Here is an 18895-nt window from a genome sequence, read left to right on the forward strand (position 1 = left end):
TATTCAAATCATCTTCATTTTAATACAAGTTATACCAAAATATATCGCTCCTGGTGAAAGGTTCTCGTTGATCCTGTGTTTGAACAGCCCGGTTTTTTGGCAACGTTGCTGGGATCAATAAAATTGTAGAAAATTGAAATTATATATTTTTTAAGTAAATATTTCGAGTATCTTTCCATTATATTTTAAAATCTGTCACCATTGCATGATGCATTGTCCATTATCGATTAGAAGTACGAATTGGGTTGACAGTTGATTTAAACAAAACACCAACGGAAATAGCTTTGGCCGCGGTTGGCCGCGGTTTAATTTCGTTGTGTGGTTCGTTGTCAGTTCGTTAATTCATTGGATGAGTTATTCAGCTTGAAGTCCGCATTTCTTCTAAAATATCAATATCTCATCACTCCTATAAATAATTGTTAAGTTTAAGATATTTCCGTTTTAGTCATGGAATTGTTAATTATTCTGGCGGTATTGGCTTTGGTGGTTGTAATTTGCATGTCTTCAAGGAAACCACGCAAGTTTCCGCCTGGTAAGAGTTAATAATATCTTTTGTGTTACAAGTGAGGTAATATTTATTCGTTTGTGCAGTAATTTGTCGTTGTGGAGACTAAGTTTGATGATGTTAATTGATGCGATCAAATGCCCTGTTTTTAGTATGCAATTATACCAGGTCTTAACTTTAGGTTCGTGTAGAATTTTTCCTTTTCCAATCGCTCTTATAACCTATTTCGGCGTTTTCTTGGTGTCATTGCTCCCCGTATGGAGCCTTAAGAAGGTGTGTTTTACTCATTGCTCGTGTTATATACCAAATTCTTGCAGCAAACTTGACAAATCTGTATCACGCTGGCTATGGTAGAGTTAAAGATATCCACTGTAGTCATCGGTGTTACATTTAAACGGGACATATGTCTTTCACATCTTCTCTACCTTACTGTGACATACCATCGGTGATTCAAGTGCGGATAAGGTAATTTATTCTCTTATTTTAGGCCCTCCTCGCTGGCCAATTGTTGGCAATCTATGGGAAATTCGCAAATGGGGTAGCTCACCACATTTGGCAATTCAAGAGGTATCCAAAAAATATGGTGAAATATCCGGATTTTATATGGGTAATAACCCAATTGTTGTTATCTCTGGACTTGTTCCTATTCACGAAGTATCCGTGAGGGAAGATTTTGGTGGAAGGCCTCCGAACCCTTACAATATGTTCAACATACAAGGAGAATTTCATGGTAAGAATCAATTCCTATGTGTGATAAATCTGTATTTATTTAATATCCTCTGCGTAGGTGAAAGATGGTAGAGATAGTGCATGCAATATTTGGCCTGGGTACCTTTTTTATGGAGATTAAATATTTGAAGTTTTTGTCGAGTATGGACTACATTTGTTCAATAAAATTGCCTTAGTTTAATTGCTAATTCATTAAATAACAGTTCTTGGGAGTTTATGAGGAATAATTTTCATTAAAATCTTTCGTGCAAAAGTTTAGAAATGTTCATTGATTGTACATTGAGTGTTGATTGTGCATAGTTGAATTTGATGATCTCAAAGAGTAATGGTATTTCTTTTTGTGAAGGAATTACTGCAGCATCAGGATTGAAATGGCATCAACACAGACAGTTTGCAGTAAAGCATTTGGCCAATGGGGCAAAAGGTCTGGAGGACATCGTTCATGAAGAGATAAAATCCATTCTAGCAGAAATGGAGCATTTGATTGATGCCAATGATATATCTAAAATAACACCGGTGCGTATTTTTAGGTATATTTTGTCATTTTACTCTCCTTATTGATTTATATGTTGATGAATTAGTCCTGCATTAGTACTCCTAAAACAGTAATTTAATCGCAGTGGAAACTAGGTCATTGCGGTGGGGAAATAGAACATTAATATTAATTTCTAAGATGATGTGATGTTGATAATGTGTGAGCTAGTGAATTCCAACTCAAATGTGACTTATTTTCTCTTAAATTTTTCGAAAGTCATGTATAAAAGAAATGGGTGGTGTGAGTTGGAACAAATGAAAAAATCACATATATTCATGCATTCAATGCAGGACAGGATTTTTGAAATTTGTCGATCATAATGCCAGGATGAGGAAGCCAAACCAGAAGACCTCTTCATTTGACATGGTCCCCATTGTCAGTGCAGCGCATGTTATTTGATATCCCTATTGAATGTGTTAAGACTAAGACATTAGTCTCAAGTTTGAAGTTCCTAATGTATTCATCCTCTGGTCCCAACTTTATCCTTAGTGAATTCAATCCTCGTTCTTGCTAAACTTTTGGCAAATAGTGACATTAAAAGTAGCGATTACATTCATCAATACTGTCATTCACCATAAAATACGTTGCCAGAAAGACTTAAGTGGAAGCATTTATCTTACTTGTGATATCAAGAAATCCATGACCCCTTTAATAGTCATACTCCTTATTTAGACTTCTTTGTCCTAAGTAAATGTCAGAAATGCAATGACCCAATTAAGTTAGATTGGGGCCATCGTATAGCGTAATAGCGTATAGTTTTTTTGATTTCATCCAGGTGATTTGGGCTATAATTTATGTTGCGATCCTAGTAATTCCTCATCATCTGGGAGACATTTCCTTTTATACAGAAAGTGATTTCAGCTGGATCATTGAGTTGGTTATGGTTTTATAATCTTTATGAGACGATTCCTACATGATATTGTATCAGATGTTATTTACCTGTCAAAGCATAGTAGATTGTTATAGGATAATAGATAATTATTTCAAATCAGCTTCATTTGATTATCCTGAGTGGGAGGGAGAGGGGATACCAAACACAGTACAGAGGAGCCCCGCTAATCCGAAATAATTGGGACCAGACCCATTTCGGATTAGCGAATATTTTGGATTAAGCGGACTGTTATTAATTTAACGATAAATTATTAAATACAACATGCAACTACATAAATTAATCGCCGAAATGTCATTTCACGTCCATACGGTATGAGAAACAACCAACTTCATTATGTACGCCGTATGGCAACGCCCTGCACGGCTACCGCTTGAGTTCGTAGTTGCAAAGAAATCTGACAGGTAGCAGCATAACCTACGCTGTAAAGTTTTGTTAATTCCTGATTTTGATTTCGGATTACCGGATTTCGGATTAGCGGGGCTCCACTGTACCTCAAAGTAAGTTCATTTGTCTTGAACTTAGTCTCCTTGATAGGTTGTGAACCGACCTTTAGAATAAAAACATAGTTTATCTCTAGAACTTTCACAACTTGATTCAACCAATGCATATCATTTCTGGTTATCATCAGAAATGAGCTGGCTTCTGAAATTGCTGAAACTTATTTATTCAAATACGCATTGAAAAGTCTGTGGGATGAAGAAATTTTTTTTCCAATTTTTTCAAAATTCAATCATCAGGGAAGACAGTCCGGGATATGGTGTTAACTTTTCATTAATTTCTACAACCATGCACTCCAGTTAAATTTTATGAATTTTTATTACAACCTTGATGTAAATCATGTCATGCCTTGGGGTGATTAAGGAGAAGCTTTGGAGTTGTGAAAGATGTGTGGTTGTTTGCATCTGGCTTTCTCAGATCCAGATAGGATGCAGTAGACATGGTCTAATCAGAACTGCCATCACCTCTCATAAAGACACCATCCCTCACCAATACTAGACCCGCCATTAGCAAAGGGTTTGCAGTTGTCTATAGATAAACTGCATGTTGAGTTAAATTAGTGTGTCTTGGAAGAAGATATGTTTTTGGGGAGTAAGTTGGTGATTGTACTTTGAATCTAAAAATGCCTGGCACATCATCAAGGCTTGGTCAAACAGAGAGGGGTTTGCATGCTTTGAACTCTACAGCACATGGTTTTGTATGACCTTCAAACACCAAAACTTCAATATCTCCCTTGGTAGCTTGTTTAAAATCCATGTGAACCCCCTCTTGGTTTAAAGGTAGTCAACTGAAGCTAATGGGTTCCTGTTGTAATTCTTTTCCCTCTGAGAGGGTTGATAATTTTGTGCCCTTAGATTAAATAGGTGGTGTGCTTTAAATATAATTTGGCACTTCAATTGCAGGTGCAGGATATATTAGCCATGGCCAATCTTAATGCAATCCTGCATTTAATCATTGGCAAGAGGTATGAATACTCTGACCCTACCCTTAGAAAAGTGTTACACAACATCAGGAAAATATGGAGCATTACCGACCCCTCTGGTGGACTTTTTGCTGTTTACCCACTGACTTTGCATCATCTCTTACCTTCATCAAGCGTACTTAGAGTGAAGAAGATGTACAATTGGCTGCAGTATTTTTTTCAGGTTAGTTGATTTGTGTCAATGGTATTTAACCCCATTTTATTTGAAGTACATCTTTTGTTATTTTCATATCTTATTTTGAGCTCTGCCTGATGCATGTCACCAGGGAATACAAAGCATGATGAACTAATGATTTTTATCTCAGTATTGTTTGAGATAATTTTGACCTCCTTGACTTGGTCTCAAGATATTTTCATTTGCCCGTCAACATAAAAAAATGGTTTGGAATACTGTGTTTTGTCACAATCCCATCTAAAACCATCCTGAGTTCTATCTGCAGCTTGTGACCAATGAAGACACTGCGAAATGGCATCTAACTTTTGCATTTATGGACATCAGTGCGGGAGCATTCTTTGACCATTCTCTCTACAGCCTTGCATTAGTCTCGAAAAAAATTAGTTTAGAGCAAAAACTTATTTTAGTGCATTTAATTTCTTGTATTTCACTGTTTTAACCTGCTTCTCTATCATTTTGTTGTGAATTACTAGTGTGAAAATTATTGTTTTCTTGTTGTTCTGCCAAAATGTTGGTCATTTTCTGTTTTCTCACCAAGTTCTTTTCTGTCTTTTAGGAAGAGTTTGATCAACATAGAAAAACTTTTGAAAAAGATGTGTCCAGAGACTACATTGATGCTTTTATTGCTGAGATGAAGAATCAAGATAGTGATCCAGAGAGCACATATACTGGTAATCAATATTTTTTCTGTGCTGCTCTATGACTGAATTTCTACACGTATCTGAATTTCAATTTTCCCTAAACCTCCAAATTATCCTGTTTCATTGTCTTAGTCTGATGAATCAATCTGTGCTTCTTCATGAGGGAGCTGAGCTCTGACACATAGTGGTTACATTACTCTGCAATGCAGTTAATTAAATTTTTTGGGTAATAATGAATTTTTCTTCGTTGTTTTCTTATCTGTTGTAGTTTTTTTGCATTATGTACTACTGTGAATTTATGAAAAAGTGAGGTGAAATTGAATTTTTTCTCGTGTGTTTTTATGATATTTTTTTCATTTGTTTTCTCCTTCTCTGTATTTTACTGAGGTGTTGTAGAAGTGAGTTAAGTAATTACTGGTCAATTTTAGTCGCATGTTCTTGTTAATGATAGTTAGTATAATTGTGGGCAGTAAAATCTCTATACATCATATCTCCTAATATCTTAATCCTCCTTACATCTTTGTCATCATGTCCCTACTAAAATCCTAAATTTGACATTTGAGAAACATCTTCCTATCATCCCTCTGTATTTTATACCAAATGAATTGTCAAGGAAATTTCACTTACCTGAACATGTTGAATTTACTACGGTGAAACTGTTGTTGGTCTGATTTCCACCTTAACTGGTCACTTGTCTTCAATTTAGGGTTCTTTAAGTGCATCTTGTAGATGGAACCCTAAATTTAATGCATCAATGATAAAATATAAATAATAATTGGTATTTTCCACACTTTAGTAATTAACTCCTCTACCGATCATGGTTTTGACACACTATGTCATTTTCAAGAGCTTGAACATTAGTGTGGAAACCATGGTTGGTAGTGGAGCTTTATATATTCAACCCTTTCGAGACGGTGAAGTTCTCGCCTTAGCATGACTGCTGTACTGAGCCCCGAGATATTTTTCTGTTCCCTCCGTACAGGCCATTTTTGCTGTACATTCGTGAAGAAGAGTGTCGTGGATAATCACACACTCTTAGCACCAACCTTTTGTGACCCTTCCTAGGGGGGACTCCGCATTATCCACAACTCTCCAGGGTAGTTGGGCTCCCTCCTTTCGGGGATTATAGCCCTACTAGCGGCTCTGGGTCGCGGTCAATCATGCTTTGTTTATATGAATTAGCTATATGGATAATTGTTGCTTGAACGTAAATTGCAGACTTCGAGTTGAATTCCTCGTTTTATTCTGAGAATTGTCAAATTTTGAACGAAGCACTACCGTCAATATTAACACATTTAATGCAGCATCAATTTCCATGTTGATGTTTATACTGAAAACGAGATATAAGTTAATATTTGTCTTAGAATTTCTTTAAAAATTGTAAACGCTGTTCAAAAGACAAATAATTTAATTCTTAGTGTATATTTTTTGAGAAAGGTACAAATATTTATTTCGTAAAATGACTGGATAAACAATTGTATGATCATGGTCCCTTACCGCTAAGAGGGGTAATATAAGACGAGGGGTCCAGGTACCTGCTCCCGGATTTTGAGGGTACGGCCTAAGCCCCGCAGTGTTGGGTCATGAAACAAAGACATGGCACACCCACGACCATTATGAAAGGGGGAGAACTAGGAAATGTGTATATTCGGTATTCGTTCACATGCGTAGGAAAATCTCTGACGAAAATGTACGGCTTACGTCTCCCGGGTCAAGAAATGTCCAAATGCATTTTTACGTCTTTAGTAGGGAAAAGGTTAAGTGTGGAAATTATCATGTGTTGTTAATATTTTATAATTGATCACCTTAAAACCAGAGTTTGCCCTCACCATAATCTGGTTCTACCTCTGTGCTTCGATGTTGCCTATTGTTCCATTTTTTTATTAGCTATTTGAGGTAATAACAATTTACTTACCTCAGTGGTTGCTTCCTGTAAAGTTTAAATTTTATACAGAAAGGTTGATGAATGTGTAATGCAGTTCCAGGTTTAATAGCTACCTAAGAATGTTGTGTAGGAGGTTCTTGCTGTTTCAAACTTGAATTTAAGGTTTCTAGGAAAGCCATCTAGTTACCGAATATTCTTGTAATGTATCTGCTTTTTGTATACTTTATGAATTGGAAAAGAAAATGAAAATTATTTTAGTTTTCTTTGCTGTAATTGGCTGAATACCTAAAGTGCAACCTTTTCAGTGCTTGTATGTTTGTACTATTGGTCATTTTTAAGCTAATATCAGTGAGTAAATTGCATAGTAATATTATGATTTGATGTCTCTTTTCCTTTAGTGACTGCTCCTATTGAGTATTCTCCTATTGTGTATCTGTAGGCCATTAATTATTTTTTTTACTTTTTATTCCAGAAAACCAATTACTTGCCACTTGCTTTGAATTTCTGGCTGGAGGAACCATAACTACGTACAACACCTTGTTATATGCTTTGCTGTACATGGTGTTGTATCCTGAAATTCAAAGTCAAGTGCAGGCAGAATTAGATGAAGTTGTTGGACCGCATCGCCTACCCTCCCTAGGAGATAGGCCCAAGTTAGAAAATCCTTTTTTTTTTTTTAGTTCCTTATTAAGTTCCATAAATTATGTATGAAGTATAGAATTAGTTTTACACATTTTTGTTATTACACTAGACTCTCATTATTACGAAGTTCACGGGACCAGAAACCCGGAGGAGGTTCGTAATAACAAAGTTGGTATGAACGTTTCTTTTAGGAATCATCGAAAGAAAAAAAAAGATACTTTGCCAAAATTTCTTGTCTCTTCAATCTCCCACACTTATTATCTTCAGAGTCAAATGATAAATTTTGATATATATATATGAAATATATATACATACGCATGAATATATTATGTGCGGTTAAATTATGTGCAAGCCCTCGATATACGTAGAAGATATGTTCTGAGACCTTGCTCGTAAGTTGATGAACCTATACAAGGCATTGAGGAGAGTGGTTATCTGGCGGAATGCAGCACTGCATCACAATCATGCATTAACTCATGATTGTGACGAACTGATCTAGCTTGCAACATAGCCAGAGCTGAACAAAATTGCTGTCTGCGGGAAGAAAGAATGGGCGAAACTCTGAACAGTTCCTGACTTCACACTGAATAAATGATACTTTGTTTAGATTATTCTCAATGAGTTCCTCTATGCCACGTTGCGTCTCATCGGCAAACTCCAAAGGGGCCAAATTTGAAATTTTGGGTGCGCTTAAATTTTTTTAATGTTTGTATCTCTGAAAGTTCATAAATCCAATGTGCGTAGGAAGAGGACTAACTGTACATCCTATATATGAGCATTAACGAGTGGGTCATCATATTTCGACAGGAATGAAGCTTATTATATGATGTTGTGTGCTTATTGAAGTATATTCTACTGAAGAAAGAACCAAAATTGACACTCTTTGGCACAGTACAAGAAGAGAACTTAAATGTAGATCAATGATGGTAATGAAGCGTTGTGTATATCCACCTAAATGCCGTTGCTTTTTCACGGAACTTCGTAATAATGTTCATTTCGTAACCGCCGGGATAAGAACTGAGGTTCGTAATTTCATAATAATAAAACTTTTGTAATAATGTTTCTTTTACTATAGATTGGGTAGGCCTTTTCGTCGGGACTAATTAATTGCTTCGTAATAATGTTTGTATTAACGAGAGTCTACTGTATTAATATTTTATATTAGTATTTTACAAACACTTGTTATTATTAATATTACAATATGCTTAGAGGCAGTGTTCATATTACAAATAGAGATGTATGTTTGTACTATCAGTCAAATTGTATCACCAAAACTGGAGTGGTGCCACTTCCACCCTTGAACGAAATTTGAATTTCTCTATTTTGTATGATATTTTAGGCCACAAACATAAAGATTGAAATACAAGCTCTGTAATAGAGGTGCCAAGGTTAGGTGCAGAGCTACACCATTTTTAATGGTGGAACCTTTCATAAAGTCAAACATTACCTGACCCTGTCTCCTCTAATTAAATATCCCTGAGTTTTCCTGGTTTATGTCTACAAAAATTTGTTCTTACTTTTACCTAAGGAATCTTGATGACTGGCTGTTTTCGGTCTATTTTCTTCCATTGACCAGTATTTTACCCAAAATACATTATTATTGTCTTTGTATCTCTATACATTGATATGTGATACATTGTCATTGTATCTCTATATTAAGGTGGATTTATAAATGAAGTTGAACACTCACCTAATTGGAGGAAATGCATTGGTAATGTCACCAAACATTTAATGATTACAAAGCACTCTAAATTAAGTACAATAACAGATTTTTATTGAAACTTAATGCATACACATTTTAAAAACTTACCTATTTCAAATTCTCCTAGCTATCTGATAAATTGGCTATGATATCTTGATACTTGTTTTAATTTCTGCTTATTACGTTGTGTACTAAGCTGTCATGAGCCTCAAGCTGACAAAAAAATAAGAGCGAGGCTGGTGAAGAATTCAGCATCTGAGAAAAACTGAGGAAAACCATAGCATGGGCAACAATCTGTTGTGCATTCGTAGAAGATAATGCAATTGTATCCATGTCACTTAAAGTCTATCCATAGTATTTAAGTAAACTCATAAATCACATGGTGAATCTAATCATGTTACTTCAAATCGTCTGTCTCTTGGGGAAGGAACTTTGAAATATTTGTGGTAATGCATCTAACTAAAAAATGGGTATGTAGTCCTTGAATCCATAAATGAGACAAAATGTTAGCAAACTTGTTCACAAAAGTTTCTGTAAACCATCCAATGTGTCAAGTAGACAGCTATTTCGAAATATTAATTCACTTGTATTAATTATTTTTCAAAATTTGGAAATATAGTGGTTACAGAAAGTGATTTTATGGAATTGCCAATCCTCAAATAAGATGAAACAATTTGTACATTGACGAAATAGTCAATCCAGTTTGATTATTACCAGTCAACGACAAGTTTATTGATGCAGCAGAGGAACATTGTAACATATGTTTAGTTCTTCGTAATACTCCATACTATGAAAATTACAAATTATCACATGAGAAAAATAATGCTTCCATTTTGCTCTAATTCAAGAATTGTGGAATAAGGCATATAAAGTATGCTACAGCGTATAAAAGGCGTCATACTGAGCAACATCTCTGCATCAGCATCCTACATTTATTACAGAGCTTATATCTCGATCGTCATATTTGTGGCCATGGAATGACATTCATCGATAGAGGAAGTCAAATATCGTGTAGGAATGGAAGTGGTGCCACTCTGTTTTTGGAAATACTTTTTTAACCAAAAGTACAATTGTTAATTAGATAGATATATAGTAAAGGATAGTATGAACCTGCATTATTATTTCTTTGTTTCTTTCACCTAGTTTAACATTACTTAGTGCACTTTCCAAATGTAGTGGTGCACTTTTTAATTAGCATCATAAAAATCATGTTTTCCTTGAAACTATGCCTTGAGCCATTCATAATTCTGCTTCCAGATTGTGTTACACGGAAGCCACACTATTAGAAGTATTCCGGAAGAGTTGTGTTTTTCCTCTTGGCATTCCACATGCATCATCTGAACCGAGGGAAGATGTCATGTATCGGGAGTATGTTATTCCTAAGGTAAATCACCTTCTTACCTCAATTCTTTTCAGATATTTAATAATAATAATAATAATGAATTTTTAATTCCGTTGAGGTCCTGTACATTGTAGAGAACATTGGAATGTGTCAATACAAAAACAAAATACATGTAACAAAAAATACAAATTGCAAAAAGGACGTATATTAAATAAAAATTCAAATAAAAAAATTAAATATATTATTTTTTTATTTGAATGAGAAATTAGTTCCTACTATAATTTAAGTATTATGCAGTACTATAGAATGCTTGTTCGAGTAGGAAAGCCTTAACTAGGTTTGTGAATGTACTAATTGTATTAACTTTTAATTTGCGGAATAGGTGATTGCATATAAATTTTTGTGTAAGCAAAGTGTGAGCCATTTTTTGTGAAACTTGAATTGAAAATTTTTAGGTGGGAATTATTGTTTACACATGTACCATGTTAGTAGAGAGAACTATTCAGTTGGAACACATTTGGATTTCCTTTCACAAAGGATGAACTCTGCAAAATAAAAATACAAAAGAGTTATTATTTTTGCGAAATATCCACAGAGAAAAAATCATTCGCCTTGACCGGGATTCAAACCCGGATCCCCCGATTTCCGGTTGAGTGCTTTAGTCAGTTAAGCTACCGAAGCGTCATTCTTCCCTGTGGATATTTTCGGACACTACCGGACAAGATGTAACAACTAGAGTTATCAACTAGAGTTACATATTATTTTCAATGATCTGAAATAGGGTTCGCCACGTTCTCTAGCAGAAATTGCAGCAATTGCTTTGGCAGCCCATTTTTGCAAGAAGAGGAGTCTCCTACTATGGGATGAATCGCCCCCTTAGGAGGAATTTCCAAGTGACTAGTTTATGTAGTGCTTTGAAAAATGTCTGTTGATCATTAAAAAGTCAGGGATCATTTCTTCTGACAGTGCCTTAGCAATCATAACTTCCCCTCTGAATCTTCCATGTAGACTAGTTAACAGCTTGTTTGATGCACCCTCATTGAAACTTGCAGTGAGGAATGGTAACATGATGGTTTAAAGGGCTGCTAAGTTGCAAACAATTGAGAGATCCAAATTAGAATCTTGGTGGAGTCAAATAATTTTTCTAGGTGAATATCATTTTTAAGTTAAACTATAAATATTCATTACCAGTAGGTGGTGATATAAATTTTAAGAGAGTTATAATATCTTCTTCAGTAATTATGGCACTTCAAAGGATTACTGAGTGCACAAAATTATTCTTTTAGAGTACCTGCTAACTTAAATTTCATGAAAGTAACTAACACATACATAATTTTGACGTTTATACAGTGATTTGAATTTCAGAAATTTAAATCTAGTTTTCATTCAATTGTCAAATCGATTCATGGGTCTAATTCAGTTTCAAAAGATTTATGCAATGTAAAATATACACCATCAAGTATTCTAAGACAATTATAACATGGGCCGTGAGGCATTCACTGCATCACCATCCCTTTTATCAACAGAAACCTGACCACCGTGAAGTCTGTCCACCTGACAGCATTTTCAGATGGCAGATTGCCTCCCTCCATTCAGGTGGCAGAGGTGTCTCGCTTTGGGTCCTTCAGGGAGGGGCCCCTCACCAAAAAATTGGTTGTGGGAGCAGAACATTGGAAGATAATTATGTAGTTGGTTCCTAGGCCATGAGGGCATGGGAAATTTTGCACTTGTTCTTCAATGGTACACCATGCCTTTGGCATAGGCTTTTCGTAGGGGCCAATGGTTTCACTTAGTATGCATTATCAAAACTTCCTATTATCCTAATTCATAAAATCAAGAGTTAACCACAATTAATAACAGGGGAGGCAGATTTTCCGTAGATTGTCGTATTTCTCTCCGTAGGATTCAGGACAAGGTTAAGCATTCCTATATTATCAGGAAATTGATATTACCATTGTTAAAGAGATATGCAGTGTCATTTATCCCTTTTTTGCTCATGAAATATATCTTCCTTTTTACAGAATGCCAGAGTGATACTTAACATACATGGCCTTCATAATGATCACAAAGTCTGGAATGACCCTGCTAACTTTCGCCCAGCAAGATTTCTTGATGAAGAAGGGAAAGCAGTGGGACATGATGGCTTACTACCATTTGGCACTGGTAAGTGAAGTACAGTTCTTAGATAAATATCTTACATATTATAAAATAAAAATACTTTGTTCTATTCCACACTTTATTTTTAATAGTACGACCTGGGTTTCTGCAGATCATGCTATCATCAGGTACCTTATGCGGTGCTTCCTGCACGCAAGTTTGATGTAATCATGGGTGACAGTTGGATCAGGATTTCACAGCCGTATTGAAGTAGAATGACTTGCAATATGTTCAGCATTTTTTATTTTCATTTTCATTTTTATTTTACATTGGTGAAAAAATGCATATTCAGTAATACAGTATTTGCTAGCAAAGTGAGGTATTCGGAAAAAATTAAGTATTTATATTTGATATTCGAGCAAAATGCTATTAGACCCATCTCTATTTAATAATTTTTTTGTGCTTTTTATGCCGTTTTTGGAAAAACATGTTTTTTTTTTTCAATCTATTTTTACTATTTCCAAAATTTAAAACATGTTATTATATGTGTATGAATTTTTTTAAACATGGGAGATGCAAAGTTTGGCCTTGGTGTGTGGTCTTTTACTGAAAGCAGTTCAATCCAAACTTTTAGTGTCCATGCATCATCGTTGTTTGATCTCTCCATTCTGTTCAGGTTTTCACCGCGTTTGTTGTGTTTTAGTGACAACAGTTTTGCTTCTTCAAACCTACATCATCATTGTTTTTTTATTTTTTTTTTTCAAGATTAGGTTTACTTACATCCTCATCATCGTAAATGATCTCCGTGGTAACTTACTTAGCCAATTTTTAGCGATAAACTCTTACTAAAAGGGTCGTTCAATAAGTAATGCCCCTCATTTAAAAAAAGCCATTAATATAAAGATAAATGTCCTTGTTGGTGCTTCACATTTGATGAATGTCCTCTGCACTAGTGAAGTTACACACTGTTCTGGCAAATGGCAGAGCTGTAGTACAGCAAAATGGTGTCTACATGCGACTCATGTTACAAGCAGCTTGCTGTTATTGTATTCTTCTGTGCAGAAAAAGAAACCATTGTGAACATCCGTAAACGTTTGTGTACAGTATATGGGATTGCTGCAGTTGATAGGAGTTCAGTTGTGCGATGGGTAAAGAAAGTCACAGTCTCAGGAAATACAGAAACAGAGCCCCATGATAAGCCACGCTCGGGACGTACTGTCACAGCCACTGCTCCAGATATGCTGAATCATGCAGATGCCACTATTCGTGATGACTGGTGCATCACAACTTGGCAATTGACTCTAAAGTTGTCGGTCAGCACTGGAACTGCATCTGCAATGATCCAGACTCTCAAATAATCAAGGAGGTGCTAAGTTTGGATTCCACGAATTCTCGCAGCGGACCACAAAACTCGAAGAAAGGCCAAGAAAGAAACCGGGAACTCGTCCCCAAATTGGATTGGACATCATTACTTCATCCACCCCTACAGTCCAGACCTGGCACCCTCTGGCTTACATCTCTCTGGGCAGCTTAAAGAGTATCTATGGGGAACACACTATGAAGATCACAAGTGTGTCTGTTATGCAGTGAAAACATGGCTATGCCTACAGGACAAACGCTTTTACCAGAAGGGAATGCATGCTCTACATTCATACATGCTCAATAATACAATGTTGGTGTAAGGCCATAGAACATAATGGAAACTGTAGAAAAATAGGACATGGACAAGGCATGTTGATGTAGGTACATATATTGTTACCCAATATGATTATTTACTGTGAATATTTACGGAGAAAAAAAATGGGGCATTACACATTGAACAACCCTTCCACATGTATCTTCTAATTTCCATGGAAAGATCTTTCAAGATTCAATATTATTTTTTCAGGGAAGAGATCCTGCATTGGGGAGGCTGTAGCCCACAGTACCCTCATACTATTCTTCTCTACATTGTTATTGAAGTATACCTTCAAGAGTGCTGCGGGTGAGAATGTTCCCGTTGAAGATCCAGTTGGTTATTTCTTGCAGTCTCCTCAAAGGTTTTCTGTGCAGATGGAGTACAGGAACCAGAAGAAATAAAAGTTGTCTTGGTATATTTTTCAAGTCGATTGAATCGTTTGTAACCAAAGATTCAATTAGATCTCATATTCTACTCCTAATCACCTTCACTTGTTGGCTTAAAATCACAAGACCTGTGCCTTAAATAAGGCTTCATTTGATTGAATTTTCTTTAGGTAAGGCATTAATTCCTTAATTTTAGTATATTTTTAGGATAATGGCTTTATACATATTTTAATATCCATCTCAGTACCTAGTATTTAAAATTCTAAATATGAAGTTATTAAATTCTTAAATTAATTTGGTGATATATAGTCAAGTTTCAACTTCATTGATTAAATAAAGGGACGGAAGAATTTGTCTTTGACCTGAATTTTGGGTCCTTAGAGCAAATTTGTCTGTTGTTCATTAGGTGAAAATAGTTTCTATCTAGTTTGTTGATCTAACTTCACTGGTGCGGTGAGCAAGTTAAAACTGTGCCTTACGTAGGGCTTCTCTGAATTATTTTATCACCAAGTAGTAGAATAAGCATCCTATAGTATTTTCAAGTGATCAATAAGAGCTTTAAATGCATTTTATCTCTATATCCAAACCCCACAATATTTGGGGCGTACTGCATTTTTGCAGGAGAAGTCTTGTCAATTTATTAAATTTAATGAAATGCTTTGATACCAAGGTTTTATGGTATTTTCAGTATGTGTATGGTTTACATTCCATTGAATCATGTTAAATGTATGAGAAATATGTATTTTTGCAAGAAGTTTTGTTATAAGTAACTGCAAGGTGATGTATGTATTAATGAAACATATCTTTTGATATTGTGTAATTTATATTGTGTAATTATTTGTGCTGTGTTTTTGTGGATATTTATTTGAAATTGTGTGAATTTAATTTATTATTCTCTTTGAGTGTAGCCTGAGGGCTCATGTGCCATTTATTTATTATTAAGAATTAGCCATAATAGGAAATAAATCAATTAATTTAGAGAACATTGCTGTGTGTGATTTTACTATGTATTTTAATTTGCCTTTAATTTTTTAGTCAATGGGTTTTTACCCCAAAATTTTGATTACAATCGACCTATTTTTGATAAGGAAAAGTGAAAAGAACAGTATTCATCAGTTGTTGCTCCCTAAGAACCTATTTTAAAATATGCTACACTTTGGTGATGGTTTTCCGGGTTTACACCGCGTTGATACAAACACTCCTTTGTAAACCCGGAAAACCATCACCAGTCAACTAACCGCGGAAGCCTCCGTAATAATTTTATGCTACACTTTGTTTGAAGATTTCAGTCAATGCACAGTGGCACCAAATTCACATTCCATTAATTTAGGTGCCTAGGATTCTAAAGTTTTATTAATTATTCTCTTCATGGAGCAAAGGTGTTTGGGAATCATTGTAGATGAGCAATAATTTATTTTCCTCATTGAAAATCTTTAAGAGAGAAAAGTGGAAGTGAGGTTCCCATATATAAATTTGCCGGATGCATAGTACCTCATTCTCCTCTTCACCTGGTCATGAAACTCAGAAGGCAAAACTGAAGGTATTGATTGTCATAGCAGCGTCTTTATTTCTATGACAAAGTAAGACTTTTAATCACAGTTGTCACATGACGGAAAAAAGGAGAGGAAGGATCCTAGCTACTGCTTATATTGATCAACTAAACACTGCCCACAATTAACAGATACATAACTTGCCATACATTATCATTCAGCTTTGAAATTAATCATCATAGTTACATGGAAATACCCATTTTCAGGGACATATTCTAAGTGCTTTCAATCCCTTACCTAAGCAGTATCTTTCCAATTGCCTGTACCCATGGGTTTCTTCCTATCTTGCCTGTCAGCCTTGTTCCCTCCCCTCCATAGAACTCTTAATTCTATCATGGGGCATCTCCAAGTTCCAATTGCAATTTCCAAGACAGTAGCCAAAATTCAAGCCTTAATTACCTTGAAGCCTGTCCCGTTAGCTCATATGATCCACTGGAGCTATAGAAGTGAGAGTGTAATACAGTTCATTTACTGTGAGGTGGATTGTTAAAACTCATTCAAGAACGGTATCATACGAGACAAGAAATAAATCATCTCATCAAATCAAGGTTAGAAATGTTCTTTCAATTGGGTCTTTTGATGGTTTCACGTCCAAACGATACACTTAATGTTCTCTTTTCCCTCTTTTTTTGACCTATAGGAATGGATTAGTTGACTGGCCAGCGTGCAAGACGAAAGCAAAGATATGCCAAAGGAGTGAACCATTTTAGAAGATCTTACAGGTGAGTATTTTTCCTTTCAATTCACTCATTTGGTTACATATTACTGTTCCAAATGATGAACTAAATTGTATTCTCTTCTCCTTATTTCATAGCCTACGGGAATGGTTTTGTGGACTATGGAGGAAACAAGGGTAAAACATAGATAGATATACCAAAGGAGTGAAATTTTAGATCTTACAGGTTCGTTTGGTTCATTTTATTGTTCCTTTGGTGGTTCCTCGTCCAAATGATAAACTATTTTTTTCCCCTTTTCGATGCCCTAAATGAATGGATTGGTTGACTGATGAAGAACTATGGAGAGCAATCGTAATCTGAAGGAGTGAAGTAGCGTTTTTAGAAGGTCTTTCCCGTTACGCGTGATCTTTCGCTGTGCTTGTTTGCAGGATCCTAATTCAATTGATGCTCTATACGTTCTCTTTCCCTCACTTCAAAAATGTATAGGGATGAAGGAGTCGACTGATTTCCATGCAAGGGCAATACAAAGATACACCTATGGATTTTTCTCCAAGGTGATTGAGAAGTGGAAAAACTGAGCTGCAGGAAGTGGAAATGTTTCCAGGAAGACAATTGGCTTTATTCTCAAATGGATCCATTACCATCATCCATTGCCATTCTGCACAGCCCAAGGTTGGTGAGTTCTTTTCTTTCATATTACTGTATGTATTTGTTCCCAGTCTCTTATTTATTTTTCTCTAGTATTCAAATGGAGTACTGAATGTGATATTTGAATGGTGATAACCATAGGCGAATTTAGGGGGACCTCTTTAGTGCCCCTCCCCTCCTGATGCTTGAAAAATGGACAAGGTTTTATTACGGTCCCGTTATCATTACGTTTGTTTTCTGGTGTAATCAGCTAAAGAGTTAAATGTAGAGGGTATTTGAAAAGCTTTTCTTTCGTCCGTAAATTCAGGTATTAAAAGTTATATCCCTAATAAAATAAAGCAGGAGGTAGCCAACCAAGATAGTATGATGCGAAAGTGAGCAAAATCATTAAGCTGACAGAGAGATTGCCATGCAAACATGAAAATAATCCGTACCGAATTATCCACTGTTGATTGTAAGTTGATAATAAAAAAAATATAAGCTGTTTAAAGGAATCATAAAAGAAAAGTGTCATTATTAAATATGTAACTTATTAAAATTTTCATATTAATAATTTTTATATTAAAATAAAAAATATATTTCGTGCAGTAATTGTTGTATGTTTTTCTTAATCCCAAATATGAGAAGACTGTTTGCCTGTCGTACCCTCATGGCCCCCTCAGAAAAAAATCCTGGATCCACCCTTGGTGATAACCATTTATGTGTTTTGTTGAAAACTCAATTGAATATACATGCTCTAATTCACAATCAGCAACATTTATTTCAAATTCTTCAAAAATCGAAGGATTTTACTTACTAGGTACAACTTTGTTGGAGTTCATGCAGCTCTCCAGCATCTTATTTACTAAACGTCTTTGATAGGGGGTGAGATTTGTATAGTTTTACTGAATTTTTGGTCCCTCCGCACCCTTGGAAACTTTTGATGATTGATGATTGTTCTGTGCAAGTGAAAAAGAGGAATGCCACTATGATCTTTGAGGAAGTTAGCACATCACAGCTCTCATACATAATTCATCCTAGCCTATGGGCTGAAGGGTAAATATCAGCCGTGAGTCTTGTTGAGAGCCGCAGCTGCTGAGAGCAATAAACACTATTTTCTGGGAGGGAGGGTTTTTTCTGCCAGCTGATCAAAAATGGTTTTGAAGCCCTTTAACCTTTCCCCCTTTCATGTCGAATGACACTCGACCAGCTCGATATTCCATTCAAGGTATCTAAAAATGAAATTATGAACGGACTAAAGGTGTACCGGACTTATTCTGAATGCAAAGGGTCAAGGAAGACTTTTTCATTCGCAATTTTTATGATGGGGTGTGCTCCAATCTTGAGCCAAA

General features: G+C 35.6%; 1 protein-coding gene across 1 annotated transcript; it reads left to right on the forward strand.

Moving 5' to 3' along the window:
- The first annotated feature begins 300 nt into the window (after window positions 1-300).
- LOC124162462 (methyl farnesoate epoxidase-like) lies at window positions 301-15672 on the forward strand. The gene is made up of 9 exons (XM_046539001.1): window positions 301-532; window positions 993-1235; window positions 1581-1750; window positions 4062-4304; window positions 4873-4987; window positions 7315-7495; window positions 10444-10570; window positions 12550-12691; window positions 14514-15672. Exons 1-9 carry the CDS (start codon window positions 448-450, stop codon window positions 14702-14704), a joined length of 1497 nt encoding a protein of 498 aa, XP_046394957.1. The 5' UTR covers window positions 301-447; the 3' UTR covers window positions 14705-15672.
- The last annotated feature ends 3223 nt before the right edge of the window (window positions 15673-18895 follow it).

This window comes from Ischnura elegans, chromosome 7 (genome assembly GCF_921293095.1).
Source record: "Ischnura elegans chromosome 7, ioIscEleg1.1, whole genome shotgun sequence".
Classification (NCBI taxonomy): Eukaryota; Metazoa; Arthropoda; class Insecta; order Odonata; family Coenagrionidae; genus Ischnura; species Ischnura elegans.

Bases quoted from the DNA above. Each gene is read 5' to 3' on its own strand.
- LOC124162462 (XM_046539001.1), top strand. From the start codon at position 448: ATGGAATTGTTAATTATTCTGGCGGTATTGGCTTTGGTGGTTGTAATT. The intron at 1,751-4,061 runs GTGCGTATTTTT...CTTCAATTGCAG, and splicing joins ATATATCTAAAATAACACCG to GTGCAGGATATATTAGCCAT. The intron at 4,988-7,314 runs GTAATCAATATT...TTTTTATTCCAG, and splicing joins TCCAGAGAGCACATATACTG to AAAACCAATTACTTGCCACT.